This window comes from Filicampus tigris, chromosome 8, assembly GCF_054856515.1.
Source record: "Filicampus tigris isolate MCC_2025a chromosome 8, RoL_Ftig_1.0, whole genome shotgun sequence".
Classification (NCBI taxonomy): domain Eukaryota; kingdom Metazoa; phylum Chordata; class Actinopteri; order Syngnathiformes; family Syngnathidae; genus Filicampus; species Filicampus tigris.
In genome coordinates, this window is record NC_141224.1 from 6,055,920 (window position 1) to 6,076,187 (window position 20,268).

Below are 20,268 nucleotides of genomic sequence, written 5' to 3' on the forward strand. Positions count from 1 at the left end.
ACATTAAGACATTGTTTTATGATGTGTTTTTTTTTATGAGTTCTGTTTCAATTCATTATTTACTATTTGAATGGTGATTGCATACCAATACTTATTACAGGTATGTCTTTGCATACTGCCTAACTTTTTGAGTATTTTTTTCAGTCATGATGATTATGATAAACCAACTTTGTCCATTTTGGCATTTATTTAAAAATAAAAAAAAACGTTGTTTTAGCTCTACATTGTTCGTTTTAAAATCAGGCATCTTCTGACAGACGGGGTTCGAGTGTGGCTTTGTTCAAACCGACCAAGCTGATGTCGACGGTGTTAAACTTGAACTAGAAATCCAGTGCATTCCACAAATGCGCTATAATTAACACGCGCTGTATGTTGGATTGACAACAAGTTCCCTTGTTTCCGCCACTTTGGACAGCTCATGCGTTTCCCTCGCGTTGTGTGCAAAGCCATCAGCGCTGGAAAGTGCGCGAGCTCGACTGTAAACGCATGTCCTTGGACCGCGGCGCCATATTGAGCCCACGCTCGTGCATCCAACGTGATCGAGTTCCAACATTGCACTTATCCAGCAACTCCGCCGGCAACCGCGTCCATATGGCCGAGCTCATTCGTCTCCATTCTGACTACCGCAGTGAGGCTTGGCCGCTTGGCCGACTGCCGCGATGTTTTGGATAATGATGCCGGCATCATCTGTTTACGGGTTGCTCATCGGTTGTTGTTCTTTTTTTTTTTGTGTGGGTGGGGTGGGGGGGGGGCAATTAAGAGATGAACAAACAGTGAAGAGATATAAGAAGCGCGCAGTGGGGAGGGGAAGGAGAGTCGTCATGTGAAAAGGATGTGACACATCTAGGTCACGGGGATGTAATGGCCACTCGTCTGTGAGCAAATGACGGAAGCATCGGGGGGTTGGGGTGGGGGGGGTGGCGGGGGGTGGATGGACGTAACGGGTGGTGGCTGGCATTGATTGAACAATATAGGATGCAACTTAAAGTCAACCCACACCCATTTTTTTTTTCAAGAATATGTTCTACGGAAGCCCACTAGTTGAAACAAGGCATTCTGATAAATATCGCGTTTGTGAAATAAGAGTTAATCTACCCGTTTTTAGCCATCCCCGGGGGCGGCCATTTTATCACTTCTGTCGACTGAAAATGACATCACAGTTGCTCAGGAAACGACCAATCACGGCTGACCCGTTTTCTGAAGCTGAGCCATGATTGGTCGTTACCTGAGCCCTGAGCAGTTGTGATGTCATCTTCAGTCGACAGAAGTGACAAAATGGCCGCCCCCTGAAATGGCTAAAATGGGGTGGATTTTGCTGCTTAACTCTTATTCCAAAAACACAATATTAATCAGAATTGTGTGTCTCAACTAGTGGGCTTGCATGGAACATATTCTTGAAAAAAATATGTGTGGATTGATTTCCTCTTCAAACAAACTGTTGAATGAACAAAAAGAAGGAAATATGTGTTTGTATGTGCAGCAGGGTGTAGCAACGCGTGTAGAAAATGTTGCAATTTCTACTTTCCTTTTTCTACTTTGGACATTTTAAGGGCAGAGGAGTATTCACATTTTTCAAAAAAAAAAACTATACGCAACATAATAAAGTTCAATAAAGCTCTTTTTAAATTTGAAAATGCCGTAGCTACCGTACGCCGCGAGTCGAGAACTTACACTTTGAAGGAGCGGTGTTGTTTTTGTTGTTTTATTCTAAGGAGCGGTGTTGTTTTTGTTGTTTTATTCTCTTTCTATTTGGGTCCTCCGTATGTACGATGGAAAGTCTTAATAAGGAAAGTTTCTCATGAATTTTGCTGCCAAAATCCCGTGGCTCGTGACAATGACCGGTTCAGTCCTGCCAAGTCAGCTGTGAAATATGTCAAGGCTCTTTCTCTTTTCCTGAGTTGAATGAAAGGCTCTTCCGAATGATCCAACACATCACTACCCACGGTTCCAACTGCCTTTGGACTGTGTTTTTGTTGATCCATTCACCGAGCGATGATTGCATTGTTGAAGAGAGACAAATGGCGATGAAGTCATCGCTGGTAATTAAACATAGCTAGATAACGGTCGGGACTTTGTGAACGTGCAACCTTTTGTTCTCCGGCACATTTGAAAATTGGCGTCGGCCGCTCCGATCCAAACGACAACTTTCCAAATGAAGAGTTGCGCGTCTATGAAATGTCGATCGTTTTGCGATGCTTTGGACGCCTCACTTGAAAAAAGGGACATGTACTTCTCCCACTGTTAAGTGCCTTTCCTGATTTGCATTTCAGCGAATCGCTTGTTTAACAAGTACGAAGCACTTTGCAAGTGCCTGGCCTTTCATGGCTTCTGTCACTTCTTTTCACAGGAGAGCCCATTTGTTGTGGCCAATCGACGTAAACGATGAAAAGATGCCATGTGTAAACATTAAGGTCCTCTCCAACATAATAATAGCAGTACCGGTAGTTGAAGTCATGTTGAAACATTTTCTCTATTCCATGTAATGGGACACATGAAAGTGGAAGACGTTGAAATGCGTTTATCGCAGGGGATATGTTCAAAACACATACAGAACATATGAAAATCAGCAATAAAGAGGACCCTATGGAACCATATATAGATGTATATTTTTTTTATATACATATATATATATATATATATATTTTTTTTAATATATATATATATATTTTTTTTTTTTTCATATATTATTTTTTCCCCATACAGTATGTGTATATATATATATATATATATATATATATATATATATATATATATACATATATGTATATATATATACACATATATATATATACACATTTATATATATATGTATATATATATATTTATATGTATGTATATATTCCATTTTGTTTTGTACTTTTGCCCCAAGACAAGCCTTGAAACTTCAAGAGTGATGACAATGCATCCCTAAGGCAAAGCGTCCGACATGAGGCGCACACAAAAACACAGCTGACATTTTCGCAGAAAAAAAAAAAAAAAAAAAATCAAAAACTCCTGGTTTAATTATTCACCAAAGAGTTTGTCACAAACAAGTAGAGCGGAACATCCGCCCCCGCTATAGGATCCCAGTGATGTTCGGAAGCTTGTTTTCGTGCTGAATCTCCTCTCGTCTTGTCTGAAAGAGCACACGTGCCGCATGTTGTTTGCTTTCCCGCAGACTGATGATTTTCTTCTTGACATTTGTGAGTCCTTGTGTGGGAGACGAAGAGGCTCAGAAGAGCGCACGCTCAAAATACAACCGAGCAGGAGGACCGTTTGAGCCTGTTCGGCCAGACGTGAAAGCGCCCTGCATCGGTGGGCAAGCAGGGTGTGCGTTGGCCTCTTTTGTAACCTCCAGACAGGCTCCTTGAACTCCCCGAGTTCATCTGGTCCCAGTCTGCATTTGCGCACTTACAGGCAAGCAACATGCCAAGGATGCTGGATGTTTGGATATAATTTCTAGATATAATCTCAGGGGGCGGCCATTTTGTCATTTCTGTCCACTGAAAATGACATCACAACTACCCAGGGAACGACCAATCACAGCTCGCCTGTTTTCTAAAGCTGAGCCGTGATTGGTCGTTACCTGAGCCCTGAGCGGTTGTGATGTCATTTTCACTCGACAGAAATGACAAAATGGCCGCCCCCTGAGATGGCTAAAAACGAGTGGATTAACACTTATTCCACAAAGGCAATATTTATCAAAATGCCTTGTTCAACTAGTGGGCATGCATAAAACATATTCTTGAAAAAAATATGTTTGGGTTGATTTCCTATTTAAGACGGTTGTACTTTACAATAGCCACATTGGACTTGAGCTTCTTTTATTGAGTTTGAAATGATGGACATTGTCTTTTATGCACTAGTTCCTCCTAGCTCACGCTTATTGCTCGGGAAGTCTGTCGCAACTGTCCGCGTGGCAAAAAAATCACAGCGAAACCCTGCGCATTCGCAAATATCCCGCAACACAAGTACAATAAGAAAGTCAGTGAAGCAGCAAAAAGTGAACCGCGATATAGCGAGGGACAGCTGTAGTTCTGTATGAATACTTCATTTTTGTTGGGCAGTGTGCCATCATGTAATGTCAAATATGCGCCTTGGCTCTATGAAGATTGGAAAACGCTGCACTAAGTAGTCCTACAGGAAGGGAAAATTGTCGAAAATATGGAGTTGTCCCTTTTTTTTTTTTTTTTCATCTTTAGCTAATCCACTGAGAACATTTTTGGACTGTGTCTGTTGGAAACATTTTGCAAGGTCCAAGGTCACTGACTCAGAGGAGCTGACTTGCCGTAACACCAACTTCATTGTGCTACTCTATACCTTCAAGTCCTCACTCACTACTTATTCCTCACTCTTTCCGGGCTTCCTAATATAGTTATGTACACGACAGGAAGGTAAACAAAACAAAACAAAAAAAAGGATGTGATTTGTCGGCCACGGGCTGAGTTGGATGTGTGATTCGGTGTGTATCCAGTCGGTGCTGGATGCTGAGAACTTGCATGGAGAGTCGCAGCGTATCCCTCCCTTTGTGTGCTCGCATCTGTGCCTGAGCGTGTGTGTGTGTGTGGGGGGGGGGTATGTGTGTGTGTGACAGATTATGCTGGGAGTCAAAAAAGCGAATCAAAATGAGAGAGGGAGAGAGGGGGAGAGAGAGAAGAAGGAAAATAAAGTGGGTCACTGATCCAGGCAGCAGCAAAGTATTATGTTGACATCAAAATACACATCTAGCTGCCCTCCTGTTCTCTTGTGGGCGTCTCATTCTTTGAATAACACCTCGCCTTTTTAATCCTGCTCAGCCAAAGTAACGCATATTGATAATAGAACAAGAAGGTTAATAAATGACTGCGACTGGCACCATGCCGATCAGCCCAGTTTGGGGGTCCGCCAAAATTGGAATTGAATCAACATTTTCGGTAACTGAATAAAATTAAAACAACAATGCTTTTTTAAAAAAAAAAAAAAAAAAAAGAAAACTAACTGGAATTATATCTTACGTTCTTAAAACCAACAAAAACGATAATAATGGCAAAAATATCCTTCGTTTCCTTTTTTGTCAATATCAGACAAGAACCTTTGAGGTTCATTTTAAAATACAATTCTTAAAACGAATAAAAACTAAACTAAAATGAAACATAAAAAAAAAAAAACTTGCTCTGAAAACAAACTAAAATGAACTCAATTCAAAAAACTATTTTGTGACAACATGTTAAAAGGAAATAAAAACTAACTTTAATGAAAAATCCCATGCTATTTAGAAACAGCTGAATTTTGCAAAAGCTTCCTATCATCGCTGTCCTGTGGAAAACAGGAGCATACAATAGGGCTGCTGTAATCGGTGTGTAGGTGTGTGCGCGTTCTGTCATGAGATAATGCTTTTCAGCCAATTCGTGTTTCATGTCAAATCTGTAAGAGAACACATCCACTGATGTGCACACGGAGCATTAAAGATGGAGGGAAGCTATAGTTAACATCCTCTTCCTTACTTCCTGCTCCTCCAAACCGAGAAGTCGCACGGCCGCTCTCGGCCAACCTTCTGTTTTTCCCTCCTTTCCCCTCTTCGCACCTGTATAAAAGCCACGCGGACTCCAGGAGACAAGCGAGAACACCGAAAGGCTTTTATCACTTTATTCCCTCCATTCTTCCACTTCCTGCTCCTCCTTCTTCCTTCCCTCCCTCTCCCGCCACGCCGCGTCAGCGCAACTGTGCGCGCGCACGTCGGCGTGTGAGCTTTAAGACATGATCCAGACAAGATTGGGTAAATAAGGTCAGGTCGAGCATGAGGAAAGTCTCATTTCAAAACAGGACAGCCTTCTACAGTCACGTTGGATTTGTTGATATGAACATAGCGTATACAACACGTAAACCGTTTTTATAGGTATAATAATTGGCCACGCATTCACAAGATTTTTATTTTGCGTGAGCTGTTTGAGGAATGTTGTCAACTCTGTTTCTTGTCTTGCTCTCACGGTTGAATGTCTGGATGTTTTGTTGTTGTTGTTGTTGTTGTTGTTGTTGTTTTAACACAAATTTGAGTGAAAATAGCGATGTTGTTTACGCGTGAGTTTAGACTGTTTTGGTAAAAATGGAACACTATAATGCTGCGATGCAGAAAGGACGCAGTCGGCCACGAAGGCAAGTTTGCATACAGGCTCATTTCCACTTCTTACACGGGTTGGTCAGCTCATCGTTTCATTTATTGCATTAAGCATGGTTCTCAGGCCTTTGAAAAATCGGTAGACTAGGCTAACGGAAATTGGCATAGGGATTACAGTAATTATGCTAATTTAACACACACGGAGCAGCAACACAGAGGCAGAGTATACAAAAATACTCACAGGCATGCTCTGCTCTCTGCTCTGTTTGGAGCAGCAAATTTGAGAGTTGTGAGCACAACTTTGAGCTGCAAGCAGCCGATGGCGGCGGCTAACTTCACACTTGGTCATAGTTTGGCAGATAGAGAGCAATTCCTTCAAAAAAGAGGCTTGTTGCCAATTCTAGTTGAAATTTGCTGGAAAATATAACAAAGAGAATTACTCATTGTGTATTTAACCAAAGAGGTCATCACAGTGTGACGAAAGTCTGCTAGCTACATGCTAAACACAGTGCAAAACACCGTACAAAGCCTAACGACACTAGCATTGATTTTTTTCAGCAGTTTTACATTTTTAAGCAAGAGATATTCAAACACAAATGGTGCACAACACATGTAGACAGACAATTTGACGATACTCAGTCACATATTCTTTATCCTCTATTAAAAACAATACGAATAATATTACTGAATATTACATAATTCCGACCTGCCCGTACACTGTAAAACCCCATTAAAAAAAAAAAAATGCAAAAAATGTGCAATCATCATTGAAGACTCCAAGGCGTGATTGTAAGCGTGAATGGTTGTTTTTTCTACGGGTGCCCCGTAATTGGCTAGCGACCAGTACAAGGTGTACCCAACTTCTCATGCCCAAAGTCAGCTGGGGCCTGCTGCAGCTCAGCCGTGACCATGAGGACACGCGCTACAGAAATGAAATACTAATGATAACTTTTGTAGGCCAAAGCATGTACTGTATGTAATGCAAAATCACTCTCGCAGCACTTAACTCAACTTTATTGGTTTGATATGCTTCAAGGCACGCCACCAAGAACATAATAAAAGCATTAAGATTCCTATCGAACTCTTGGGCTACATTCGCACTGCAATTCAGATTTTTTTTTTTTTTTTTTTAAATCTGATACTTTCAAGATACAACAGAATAACAAGGATAGTTCACAGCAGTTTGAATACAAAAAATAAAAAGTATTTTCCTACCAACTTGACTTTGAGTGAGGTAGGCCGTGAAGTTTTTTCATTATTCAATCAGACAGAAATTCATGATGTATAGAACAGTCTGATTCCAACACGTTGCAGTAGGCAAACTTTGCCAGTTGGTCGGAAAACATTGAAATCTTTAAATGTAGTTGTGTAAAATCTAGAAGCCACTAATGGTCCTTTTCGCCTGCCAAGTCAATAATGAAATACGGCAATTAGATGATGTCTTGTGGGATAGGTTGTGGTCATCGATGCGTTTTTCGAGTTGTCAATATTAGTGGTGTAGTTGCAGTAGTGAAGATTTGCATTTTATTAGACTAAGATAAGATGTGTTTCTAATATTTTGCCTTTTTATTTGAGGTCTGGTGAGAATTGTGCCTCACGAAGACTTCACTGTTCAAACGGGGGGGGGTGTAGACTTTTTCTATGGTTTCTGTTCACCTCCTTGGAGTGTTGACATCAATTAATTCATAAGTTAAACATATCGACCATTTATCTTGATTGTGTGAATAATTTTTGGGAGGGTTGTTAGAGCACCTGCCCCCCCCAAAAGTATCTGTGCACATGCCAAGTCCTGATCACAATGGTGCAATCCTCATGATCTTTTTTTTTCGCCCTTCTTTTCATATTTTTTTTTTTTTGTTACACAGTTGCCTTACTAAAGAGAAATGTTTTTGAATGTTACCCCCGTTGGGTGCTGACATATAAACACGGCGCTCGCAGAAATGGCAGCACATCAACACTCAATCGTCTCGCAGCGGCGCGCAGGACAAACGAGGCTGCGGGCGCGTTTAGCCCCGACCTCGGAGTTCAGCCGGCACACGGTTGACATTAAAACTCGACACATGGTCCGCATTTTAAGCAGTCAAAGATATTACTGCCTCACTACAGCAGGCAGTTTTAGTGTGGCAGAGAGATTCCGTACATTTTTTCATCTTGATTCAATCATTTTTTTTTTTTTTTTGTATGTGTTTTCAATAATCACAGTTTGTGGGAATCATTTGTTAATGTTGATGCAAGCTTTTCCCTTTCCAAGCATCCAAATTAGAGCCACGGCTAAAAAGGATTATAGATTTCCCTCCATATGCCCAGTTGGTCTTTCAAATAGGTCACCTCTGCCCTCGGATCAACAACATGGCGGCAACCAAAGCACCATGTGGAGCTCTTCTGCGCAGTCAAAGGCGGCGGCCAGTGGCTTGGCAGCACACTGTGGACCGTTTCAGCCTTTCACCACCAGAACGCCACTTGATGCTTTGAGCCAACTACTAATAACAGGCCTCACTTTTCACCACTAATTCACAAGAATTTGATGCTCAGTCCCAAATAATTATTGCTGCGGTTCGATTTGTCCAGGGTGAAAAATACCAGAAGCACGTGTTTCCTCCAGGAGTCATAGGGCCACAATGAAATATTATTATTATTATTAGTAGTAGTAGTAGTAGTAGTAGTATTAATTTTTTACTTTTAAGTTTCAAGAATTAATTGTTTTTTCAAGTAAAAAAAATCAACATTCAAAAATCCAACGTTTTCATTTTTCATTTCATTTTGTATTCTTAGTTGAAAAAAAATATTTGAAATATTACAAGAAAAAATAATATTATGAGTGTCGAATTACGTTTTTTTTTCAAGAAAAAAAAATCTGCATTCAAAAATCCAACGTTTTCATTTTTCATTTTATTTTGTATTCTTAGTTGAAAAAAATAATATTATGTGTCAAATCAGATTTTTTTTTTCACAAAAAGAGATTTTCAGAAAAATTGTCAAAGTTACAACAGCAAAGTTGTATTTTAAAAAAGGTCATAATGGATAATGGTATGAGAACAAAATACATCTTTTAAATAATGAAAGTTGTCATTATTAATTATTATTGAGTAATTGTAAGAATAAAATGTATTTTTTAGGAAAAAAATAGCAGTAGTTTGCTAATAAAGTTAATGCAATTAATACAATCATCATAGTCAGTATTATCATCATTGTCAATAATAATGCTATTAATAATCGTAATATTAATGATAGTAACAGCAATAACAACAGTAATGTTTCACGAATTCCGATGTACGTACTGTCAAAGGAAAAGTTACAAAAATAAAAAATATTTTTAAAAAAACAGGAACAAAAAGTCATAAACTGTCAAAAAGTTACAAAAGTAAAGTTGTATTTGTTTTTTTGGGCGTGGGGATGTTATATTATGTGATGTGATGTGGAGTTGTTGTTTTTTCCTAAGGAAAAAAAAAAGCAGAATATTACAAGAATAAAGTATAAACACAATTATTTCATAATATATAATGAAAGACTTTTATACAGAATACAGATTGATGACTGGATTGGAGGACCTTGCAAGATTCTCAGGGTCACACTTGCAACACTGCATGTTTCAGCTCTTGAATTACAACTTCAATAGCAATAAAACAGCTGTCTGACACTGTCAATCAAACATGTGCATTCCCGTCTTAATGCTAATGAAGCATGCATGACGTTCTCTTGTTAAATGTTTGGAAACTAAACCCTCCGTGTGTGTCTTCCCGCAGCCTGCCCCGTGGGCTACTTCAAGCCAGCTTCGGGTTCCGCCCCCTGCTCAGTGTGCCCCCCCAACAGCCGTACCAGCCGCGATGGGTCCAGCGTGTGCGAATGTCGCAGCAGTTTTTACCGGGCGGCCGGCGATGCCAACTCATCCGCCTGCACAAGTGAGCTTTTTTGTGCGCTTTTGTTGGCCAACTCCGAGGGAGTCCTCGACTCGTTTATCTTGCTCATGCGCACAGCTAGATTCCACATCCATCATCTCTTCACTCTTAAAGATCTTCAATTGTGCCGTTTGGACTTAAAGATGAATCAAAATGCGGTTTGCTCACTTTTTAGTTGAACCAAACTCCGTTTTATTCCCTTCGCAGCTCCCCCCTCCGCTCCGGTGTCGTTGTCTTGGGAGTACGAGAGCGGCGACGGCGGGGTGTCTTTAAGGTGGCGCCCTCCGGTGGACATGGGAGGCCGCGGCGAAGTCTGGTACGGAGTGGTGTGTCGCATCTGTCCCTCGCCCACCATCACCAACCCGGCGTTATGCTCCTGGTGCGGAGAAGGAGTCACCTTCAGCCCCGTCCAGACAAACCTCAAACAAACCAGTGTGACCCTAAACAACCTGCTCACCAGAGTCACTTATCTCATACAGGTATGATGGATTATCGAGGGACACGCACAGGCACAAGACTTGATTTGAATCAGATTTAAAAAGGAAGTCAATCCAAACATTTTTTTTTTGTTCTCAAGAATATGTTCTATGCAGGCCCACTAGTTGAAACAAGGCAGTATGATTAATATAAAATATGAGTTAAGCAGCAAAATCCACCCATTTTTAGGCCATCTCAGGGGGCGGCCATTTTGTCCCTTCTGTCGACTGAAAATGACATCACAGACCCTCAGGGCTCAGATAATGACCAATCACGGCTCACCTGTTTTCTGTCGCTGAGCTATGATTGGTCGTTGTCTGAGCGCTGAGCAGTTGTGATGTCATTTCCAGTCGACAGAAGTGACAAAATGGCCGCCCCCGGAGATGGCTGAAAATGGGTGGATTGTTGTTGCTTAAATTCATATTCCACAAATGCAATATTAATCAGAATGCTGTGTTTCAACTAGTGGGCTTGCATAAAACATATTCTTCAGTTTTACGCAAGCGTTTTGTTTTAGGGTTTGAAGTCTGGTTCACGGTTTCGAACAAGGGTCTCAAATTCAGGTTAGTGATTGAAATGATAGGTCGAAGCCAAGAGTTTACATTAATGTTTTGAATTCGGATTTACAGCCTGTGGTTAGTTTTCGAACTTTGGAAAGGGTTTGAAACTAGAATTAGGATGTGAAGCCAAGCTTAGGTTTTCAGGTTTAGTTTCCAGATTCATTTTAGGGTTGTTGAAATCAGTGCTACAAATATTGGTTTGTGATTCAAATTACAGTCGCAAAACAAGGCAAATGTTTTCAATGCAGATTAGGGTTCTTTTTGCCGTATGCTTTTTTTTAAAAAAATTTTTTATCACAGTTGTATTGTCACATTTTTTGGGCAAATCATGCCGAATGGCTGGTGTAGAAAATAAAGGAACATGACCCCCGCGTGTTGTCCTTGCCGCAACAGGTGCAAGCCATGAATGAGGTGTCGGCGCTGAGCCCTTTCCCGGCTCGTTACACAAGCATCAATTTTACCACGAGTCAGTCAGGTGAGTACGTCCCGAAAGGATGAAAAAGAGGAGATCAAAGTGAAGCCTGGTTTTGATGCTAATGTATTTGTGTTTGGCTCCGGCATGAAGAGCGCCCCCGCCGCCCTCCTCCTTCTCTTTCCGCTCCTGCTGTCCAGGCAGGAAGGTTTCTCGAGGTTACAATATCCCGTCACATCCCATTATAGTCTCGGCGGGATGACAAAAAGGACAGAGATGAATGAGGAAGGGAGATTATGTTGCGTGTTGTTTTGTCAAATGACATGAAAGGGCTCCGTCCAATTCTGCAACACTGCTCTCTTGTGGTCGCTCTCTCCCGAGGCACTCAACCATCAGCTGTGTTATGGTCTCCCACAGTTCCCAGTACCGTTCCCGTGATGCACCAGCTGAGCCGGGCCCCGGACTCCATCACCCTGTCGTGGCCGCAGCCCGACAGACCCAACGGGGACATCCTGGAGTACCAGCTCAGATACTTTGATAAGGTACCGGCAGAGGTGGGGGACTCGAGTCACGTGCCTTGACTCGAGTCAGGTCTAAGTCAGGTCGAGTTTGCCCGAAAAGATTTTTTTTCTCCGATTCAAGTATAATACTTTGGATAAAATCGGTAAAGCACGGATGACAACATGCGAGGTTTGCAAATCAAAGAAACACAACAACTAGGACATGTAACCCAAATTTCGTATAGCGGCGCACGGGAATAGTTGCAATCAACTTGTAGCCCTTTGCAAATCCACCTGGCAGTTTTACCTGAACGAAAGGTGCACCAAAGTAAACTTGATGCTCTGCTTGAACCATTTGGAGTATCGGCATCGTTTTGGTCTCTTTTTGAAGATAACACTTTCAATTTTTCTACATAGAAGGCCATTTGTTGGCCTTCTTTTATGTATTCAAACTTCCATGATTCAGCGCCAGTAGCACTTAAAAAAGATTCTGACAATGGAGGAGAAAAAATCAAAGTGTTATGTTCAAAAAGAGACCAAAACTGCCGATACTCCAAACGGTTCAAGTACAGCATCAAATTTACTTTGGTGCACCTTTGGTTCAGGTAAAACTGCCAGGTGCAATGGCAAAGGGTTAATAACGTTCTACTTCGTCATGGTAGCGAACCTCCAAAACAGCCATGGGGACAGGAAAACACGCAAGGGGAAGATCAGGGCCGGAAAACCGAGGGGATTCCCGGTTTGAATGGCGAGGCAGGAACGTCATGGGCAGACAGGGTCGGCAACAGAAAACAAATCCTTGGGGAAGTTCTGGAGAATCTTGCACGGGGGTGTAGTGAAAAATCTGGCAACGAGTGAGTCGTTATGCTATTTTTTTTTTGTTTTTTTTTTTGTGGGGCCCACGGTCACTTGTGTGCGGAGGGACTTGGGGCTTGAAACGTCTTGGTGACGGTTGACTCTGTAATTCTGGCAGGGCTCAGATGTGGACAGCGCGGTCAGCGTGTACAGCGAGACCAACACTCTGACCGTCAGCGCTCTCATCGCCGGCTCCATCTACGCCTTCCAGATCCGAGCTCGCAACGAGCGAGGCTTCGGCCCCTACAGCAACACAATCTACTTCACCACGCTGCCTCTTGGTAAGGCGTCGCAGCGGACCTTCGGAGGGTAACGCCGCATCCCAGTCGTCCAAATACAATCACTGGATGCGTATTTAGTCACACCGGCACGTTGAGAATAACGCTCACTTTTTTTTTTTTTTTTTTTTACGTTTGCAGTGACGATAGCGACTAACGTTTTGGCCGAGCCGAAAATGGTTTCGAAATTTTAGAAACATCTCTCAGTGTCAAGTACGATTGCAAACCACAAATCAATCGTGTTCAAGTCAAATCAAAAATGAGCATTCGCGTCTTTCTAAAAGCAGGATGTTTGAGCGAGCTCTTGCGTTGGGCCTCCAATGTCAAAATGTCCCATCTTCTCTTCCACAGAGGAACATTCCCAGCAGGTCCAAAATCAGCTCCCCCTGGTGGTGGGCTCAGTGATGGGAGGCGCGGCGTTTCTGCTGGTGGTGGCGGCCATTGTGGTCGTGGTGGTATTTCGCAGGTGATACAATCGGGCGACGTGACCAGAGCAATCGTATACGGTCTCGCTGACGGCGTTTTGCTTTTGTGCGGCAGTAAAAGGAGGGCGAGTCCGTACAGCGACAGACTTCAGAGGTACATCAGTAACAGAGGTGGGAGGATGCACTTTTTACAGACGTATTTTTACACCATGTACTTTAGCGGGCGTAAGTGTTCGTCAAAAACAATGCAGAGCTTATAAAGTTTAAAAAAAGAACGGAAAATAGATCAACGTTTTATTTGTATGTCATTCATAGTGCGTGTGTGGGGGGGGGCTCCCTCTAGTGGTTGCTTTGAATATTCCAATCTGTTACTCCAGGCGGTGTGAAATATTACGTGGACCCGTCCACTTACGAGGACCCCAGCGAGGCTGTCAAAGAATTTGCCCGGGAGATTGAGTCGACTCACCTGAAGATCGAGGAGGTGATCGGCGCGGGTAAGTCCCATCCTCTTCTTCCTCTTTCGCCGTTGGCCAAGGTGTACCCCGCCTCTCGCCCCAAGTCCGCCGGGACAGGCTGACCAAATTGTCATCCAAAGTGGTTGAACGTGCTGATGGCGAGCATCGCTCCTTGTCCTCTGCAGCCCAGTTTGGGGAGGTGTCCCGGGGCCGCTACCGTCCGCAGGGCCGCCGGGAGGCGCTGGTCGCCGTCAAGACTTTGCGCTGGGGGGCGTCCGACAGAGAAAGAGGCATGTTCCTGAGTGAGGCGGGGGTGTTGGGACAATTTGATCACCCCAACGTGCTAAAATTAGAGGGCGTGATTACCCGTGTCCCTCCGGCAAGGATCATCACAGAGTTTATGGAGAATGGGCCGCTGGATTCCTTCCTCAGGGTGAGCGAATCAAACACGCCCCCCTGATGGTATTTATTCGTATCCCTTGTTTGAAATAAACTCGCAAGTCAAGGTACCAAAGTACTTCTTTTAGCTGCCTGTAGTGACCCTTGCAGTATTTCGCCATCCCCCTGCAGGAGAACGAGGGTCAGTTCAGCGTCCTCCAGCTGGTGGGGATGCTTCGAGGCGTCGGCGCTGGGATGCGTTACCTGTCGGAGAGGAACTTTGTCCACAGGGACCTGGCGGCCAGAAACGTGCTGGTCAACTCCAACCTGGTGTGCAAAGTGTCCGACTTCGGCCTGTCCCGACTCATGAGGGGCCTGGACCACAACGTGCCAACATACACGGCCTCCCTGGTGGGTTGGGGGAAAGGAGAAAATCCCGCCCACAGTATGCACAGTATTTGACCCGCTCCGTTTTCCTCCCTCAGGGGAGCAAGATTCCTGTGAGGTGGACGGCACCGGAAGCCTTTCAGCATCGCAAGTTCAGCTCGGCCAGCGACGTCTGGAGCTTCGGCATCCTGATGTGGGAAGTGATGTCGTACGGAGAGCGCCCTTACTGGGACATGAGCAATCAGGAAGTGAGTACGCAGGACAAATGGCGATGGAGACACATTTCACTCCGGTTGTTTGATACAGAGAAAAAGTCCTTTTTAGGTTAGGGATCTCGCGATATCCAAAAGTCACGATATGATAATATCACCATATGAGCTTCACGATGCGATAATTATCACCATATTGTGGGGAGGCTGGCGATAGATTTAAAGCTCACGATGCTGTATAAAGCTCATGATATTGTAAAAAAAAAAAAAAAAAAAAAACGTCACAATATTCCGTTTTTTTTTTTTTTTTTTTTACATAATAACAACATTCCCAAAGAAATAGATGACCTACAATGACCGAACACCTAATATTGAGTAACTTAATTGTTAATGCAGGCACACATTGTGAATCGGCTCAATTTGTGGAGGAAATCAAATGTTGCCCTTCCATCTAGCCATCCATTATCGGTGGCAAGAAAATTGCATCAAATTAAACTGCACTAATGAACTAACCACTAGAGGGTGGAAAACGCACAAATGGAAAACGAGTGGAAAACGCACAAATGGAAAACGAGTTGGGCTTTTGAACAGATTTGCTGCTATTAGGAACGCGACAGGACGACGACGATATGTTGTGGCAATTTTAATATCGCGATATCGCCGGTATTGTGACATCCCTATTTTAGGTGCATCGGAGCGGATTTTTGGAATCCTGATGAGCGGTTTTCCCGTTTTTCACACCTGCTTTTTAATCAAGAACAATAGCGCCGTTTTGTATAAAACATAATGAAAGAAAAGAAATAAGCTGGCTTCATCACGTGTCATTACTGTCGCAGGTGATGAAGGCCGTAGCAGACCAGTTTCGCCTCCCCGCCCCCACTAGCTGCCCCTCGGCCCTCCACTCGCTGATGCTTCAGTGCTGGCAGGCCGAACGAGGGGACCGGCCGGGCTTTGAGTCCATCTTGTCCTCCATGGACCGCCTCATCCGGCATCCCGTGTCCCTCAAGACGGACATCACGCGGTAAGATCGTCACCCAGGCACCGAGTGCTCACGCAGCCCGGGATTTGATTTTTTTGTCTCATTATCTCTTATGCGTAGAAGCTGCTCGCAGCCGCTGCTAAGCCCCACCCCCACAGACTTCTCATCAGTGGCCACAGTCAGTGATTGGCTACGGGCGCTGAGGATGGAGCGATACCAAGATGAGTTCGATCGAGCGCATTTGGACACGTTGGACAGAGTCAGCCGCCTCACCGTGGAGTGAGTACAACTTGGACAGAAACACGTGGGGGGGATGCGCAAATGTGGCCTGATTATCGGTATGTTTACCATTGTTATTATAGTGAACGAAAACTAATGAAATTAGTCAATTTAGTTTCATTTAATATTGTGAGTGCGGATGTTTGTCTCTGTGTGCCCTGCGATTGACTGGCAACCAGTTCAGGGTGTCCCCCGCCTACTGCCCAAAGACAGCTGGGATAGGCTCCAGCACGCCCCGCGACCCTTGTGAGGAGAAGCGGTACAGATAATGGATGGATGGATAGTTTCATTTAATTAATTTAATTAGTGAAACTCAAATGAACACATACACCCACACACAAGACAACATTTTTTGAGCGAAATAAAATGAAAACGAAGATGCTTTTTGGAAAAAAAATAAAAATAATTAACCGATCTTACATTTATAAAAGTAACTAAAAGTAACTATTATTACTAATTACGGGGAAAATGCCCTTTCTTTTTGTCTATCATGCATGAGCTTTTGGGGTTCATTAGAAAATGTATTAAAATATTGAGCACCTTTTTTGTTACTGGACACATACTCCATATATTTAGAAAAATAAATAAATAAAATGTAATCTTACATGAAGCACTTTCTAAATAATAAAAATGAATAAAAACTATAATGAAAAATCCAAATATATTATAATGCCGGTCGGTGTCTACCAAGGTTATTATCGTTAACAAAAAGTAATGAAATAAGTCAAATTAAACTGAATAAAACATTGTCATTAATGAAATAAAATAAAAACCAAAAAGGCTTTGAAATAAACCTAACTGAAACTTCATCTTGTGTTTAGAAAACTTTAAGTAATTGTAACTAGAGCGAAAATGTCCTTTGTTTTTCTTCATTAATATCATACATAAGCTTTTGGGGTTCATTTTAAATATATTCATATCAGTATTGCTGTACATGCGTACTGAAGAAGGAAGGTCAAACTCTTTTTGAGAATTATAGTTTACTTTACTACACGATACTTGGTGACCTTTCATTTTTGAATTTGCACTCAACAGATACTCTATATAAAAAAAAAAAAACGAAAATTATACTAAAACCAATTTTAACAAACTGAACTAAAACAAAGTGGGTTTTTTGGGGGAAAAAAATAAATAAATAAGTAAAATCTGACAAACTCGCTCTAAAAACCTATTGAAGTCACTCCAGAATTGAATAAACAAAGTCAAAATGAAATAAAAACGAACTCCGACGAAACATCCAAACCGATTGTTGTCTACCTCTAACCCTCCTGACTCGTGTGCTGTCTCCGTCAGAGACATCCAGAACGTTGGAGTGAACCTTCTGGGTCACCAGAGGAAGATCTTCAACGCCGCCCAGCAGCTCAAGGCCCACCTGACTCAGGGCCAGGTGGAGGTGTGACTGCAAGCGGGCTGAAGGCCAAAAAAACCTCAAAAAGGAAACCAGCCAGCATGAACTACCACTGACTTTTGACACCGCATTCAAAGACATACTAATATGACAGAAGAGGTGCATTATGGGAGATGAAGTCCAGCGAGGCGACAGAACAGAACGGGAACTTGTTTCACGCTAAATTTGACTTTATTGCTGTTTTCCGTCCCCATCCTTCCTCCCTTCCGCATCACCTTTTCACTCCCCCGTCCGCATCCAGAACATTGTCGTTCTTGTTTTGCATTCTTTATTTTCATCATACACCAGGTGGAGTTTGCTCCTAACAAAGAATTGCGGCAAGACAATGATAACGTTTTTTTTTTTTGTGTGTGTGTGTGAATTTATGTCACCAAATGCTGGAAAGTGTTGCTGGCTTTCACGGTCTTGTTGCTTTAAACTGGGAGAGATAACCCGAAAGCAATGTTTCTCCCAAGATGTATCCGTGGCCAGACTGCAGCCACGTGAGTGACACTTTGACTCTCACTTTTAAAGACAAAACCGCAATTTTTGGGGGGTGTCAAACAAGCGTCCGCTTTGCCATGGGAAGAGCAGCGCCCCACAAGGTTTTGTACTGTATAGAAGTCACACACTTCACTTTGTTTCCGTTTTGGCTGCAAGCGCAAAAACACTGAGAGCTCTGTGAATGTGTGACACTCTCGGATCGGACTAACACTTGAAGGGAATGCCTGCCTGCGTGCGTGCGTGCGTGCCTGTGTCAGCTTACACATAAATAGCTGTGTTTACATGTATGAGTGTTCACCACTATTCCGTAATTGTGAAACATTTGTAAAATAAATGAAAAGACTTTATTTAACAAATATTACTGTCATTTTTTTTTTTTTTTTTATAGAAACAGAACACCATCATATGTGTACATTTTAACAATTTTAAACCAATAACCAGCAGAAATATGTTGTATTTATTTTATGTTCTCTCGCCTATGAGATTTGTTTTTGGAACCTATCCTATTCGCTGAAAAATGCATAGTCACTATTTTTATGGTCGTTCTGAAACACCCTAAAAAGCCACAAGATGGCGCCAAATCACTGTCTAATAGAAAAGTGTCATGTTTAAGTAAGGCAAGGATCCTCTTTTAGACACGCCATCACTCTGTTTAATAGAGAAAGTAATGTGTGTATATATATATATATATATATATATATATATATATATATATATATATATATATATATATATATATATATACTTTTTTTTTATTCCAGCAGTGTTCATTTTACCAACACAACTCTATGGGTATGAAGGTTTATGCTAACAGTGCATACAGCATCGTAAATGACACTTAAGTATCGATCTCATGACACTGATCGATCGATCAATATCAATACTGCCATCGGTATCGATATTATCGATAATTGTATGGTTCCGTCTCCTATTAATAGGAGCAAATGGATCGCCGACCTAACTGAATCACAGTAGAGGATTTGTGTTTCCACACCGACAGCACTTGACATTGACGACCCGGGGTGACCTTCGAGGCTGCAGTCAGCAATCGATGTGGAGCTCAGCATTTTTGAATCACAATCGGAGATCTGCTGGCCTCAGCATGTGTCAGACAAGACTCGGCGATCTGGCATGGTGGTAGCACCGCTGGGACATTGCAGGTGATCTGCGGCGATAGCGAGACTGCTTACACAAACTCACTGGAGAGCACGGATGGGACTTTCTGTCACTGTCACCGCACGCAACGAGACATATGTCACGTATGCCTGGAAGCGTTATTTTTGTGCTGTCAAAGGAAGTGTTTGAAATCTAAAAATATGAAGTCATTCCATTTGAATCTGTTTTCATTACATTACTAAATAAAATTTTAAAAAATCCAGAATCTGGCACTGCTTGGTTTTGAGTGTCCAGAAATACATTTTTCTATTTTTAGGGTGAGGGTTAAGGTTAGGGTTAGGGTTTAGAATGAGACTTTTGAACTTATTTAATGAAATGTAATGTGTATTAAAAATTTATATTATGTATTTTAAATATTTCAAGCGTGATATTTATTTTCCAATCCCGCAGTTTAAAAAAAAATTCTCTATTATTACAATAATCTTTTTTTTTTTCATTTGACTTTTATTTACTTTTTATTCTACGTATCATTCATGGTGTAGTGAGTCACCTTTAGCAATTAGGGTTTCAAACTGTGGTTGGGGTTTAAAGTAGGGTTTCAAATTAAAAATGGAGTTTCAAAGTAGGGTTTCGAACTAGGGTTAGGGTATAAAAGTAGGGTTTTGAACAACAGAGAGGGTTTTCATTGTAGAGTTTCAGAGTACAGTTAGAGTTTAAAGTAGGGTTTTAAACTTGGGTTAGTGGTTCAATTTAGGGTTTCAAACAAGGGCTAGGTTTTCAAAATAGTGCTTCAAGCTAGGGTTAGGGATTCAAAGTAGGGTTAGGGTTTCAAAGTGTTAGGGGTTCAAAGTATAGTTTTAAACTAGTGTTAGTGTTTCAAAGTAGGATTTTAAACTAGTGTTAGGGTTTCAAAGTAGGGTTTCAAATTAGGGTTAGGATTTAAAAGTACGTTTTAAAACTAGGGCTAGGGTTTCAAAGTAGGGTTTTAAACTAGAGTTTGTGTTGTGTTGTTCCTGGTGTTTATTTGTCATCATGTAAATCTACATTTTCTTGTTTTCAGCTTCTCGAGGACGGTGCCATCCCCCGATCAGCTTTAAT

General features: G+C 42.1%; 1 protein-coding gene across 1 annotated transcript in view; it reads left to right on the plus strand.

Moving 5' to 3' along the window:
• Positions 1-18,410, plus strand: part of ephb6 (eph receptor B6) — a 40,681-nt gene extending 22,271 nt beyond the window's left edge. The window contains exons 6-19 of the mRNA XM_086037749.1: positions 9,817-9,972; positions 10,177-10,448; positions 11,400-11,481; positions 11,836-11,960; positions 12,892-13,054; positions 13,403-13,517; positions 13,592-13,647; positions 13,854-13,970; positions 14,117-14,364; positions 14,502-14,720; positions 14,795-14,944; positions 15,742-15,926; positions 16,005-16,163; positions 17,457-18,410. Of these exons, the coding sequence (XP_085893875.1) occupies positions 9,817-9,972; positions 10,177-10,448; positions 11,400-11,481; positions 11,836-11,960; positions 12,892-13,054; positions 13,403-13,517; positions 13,592-13,647; positions 13,854-13,970; positions 14,117-14,364; positions 14,502-14,720; positions 14,795-14,944; positions 15,742-15,926; positions 16,005-16,163; positions 17,457-17,562 (2,153 nt within the window). The 3' untranslated portion in view covers positions 17,563-18,410. The remainder of the gene's footprint in view (positions 1-9,816; positions 9,973-10,176; positions 10,449-11,399; positions 11,482-11,835; positions 11,961-12,891; positions 13,055-13,402; positions 13,518-13,591; positions 13,648-13,853; positions 13,971-14,116; positions 14,365-14,501; positions 14,721-14,794; positions 14,945-15,741; positions 15,927-16,004; positions 16,164-17,456) is intronic.
• Positions 18,411-20,268: the final 1,858 nt, after the last annotated feature.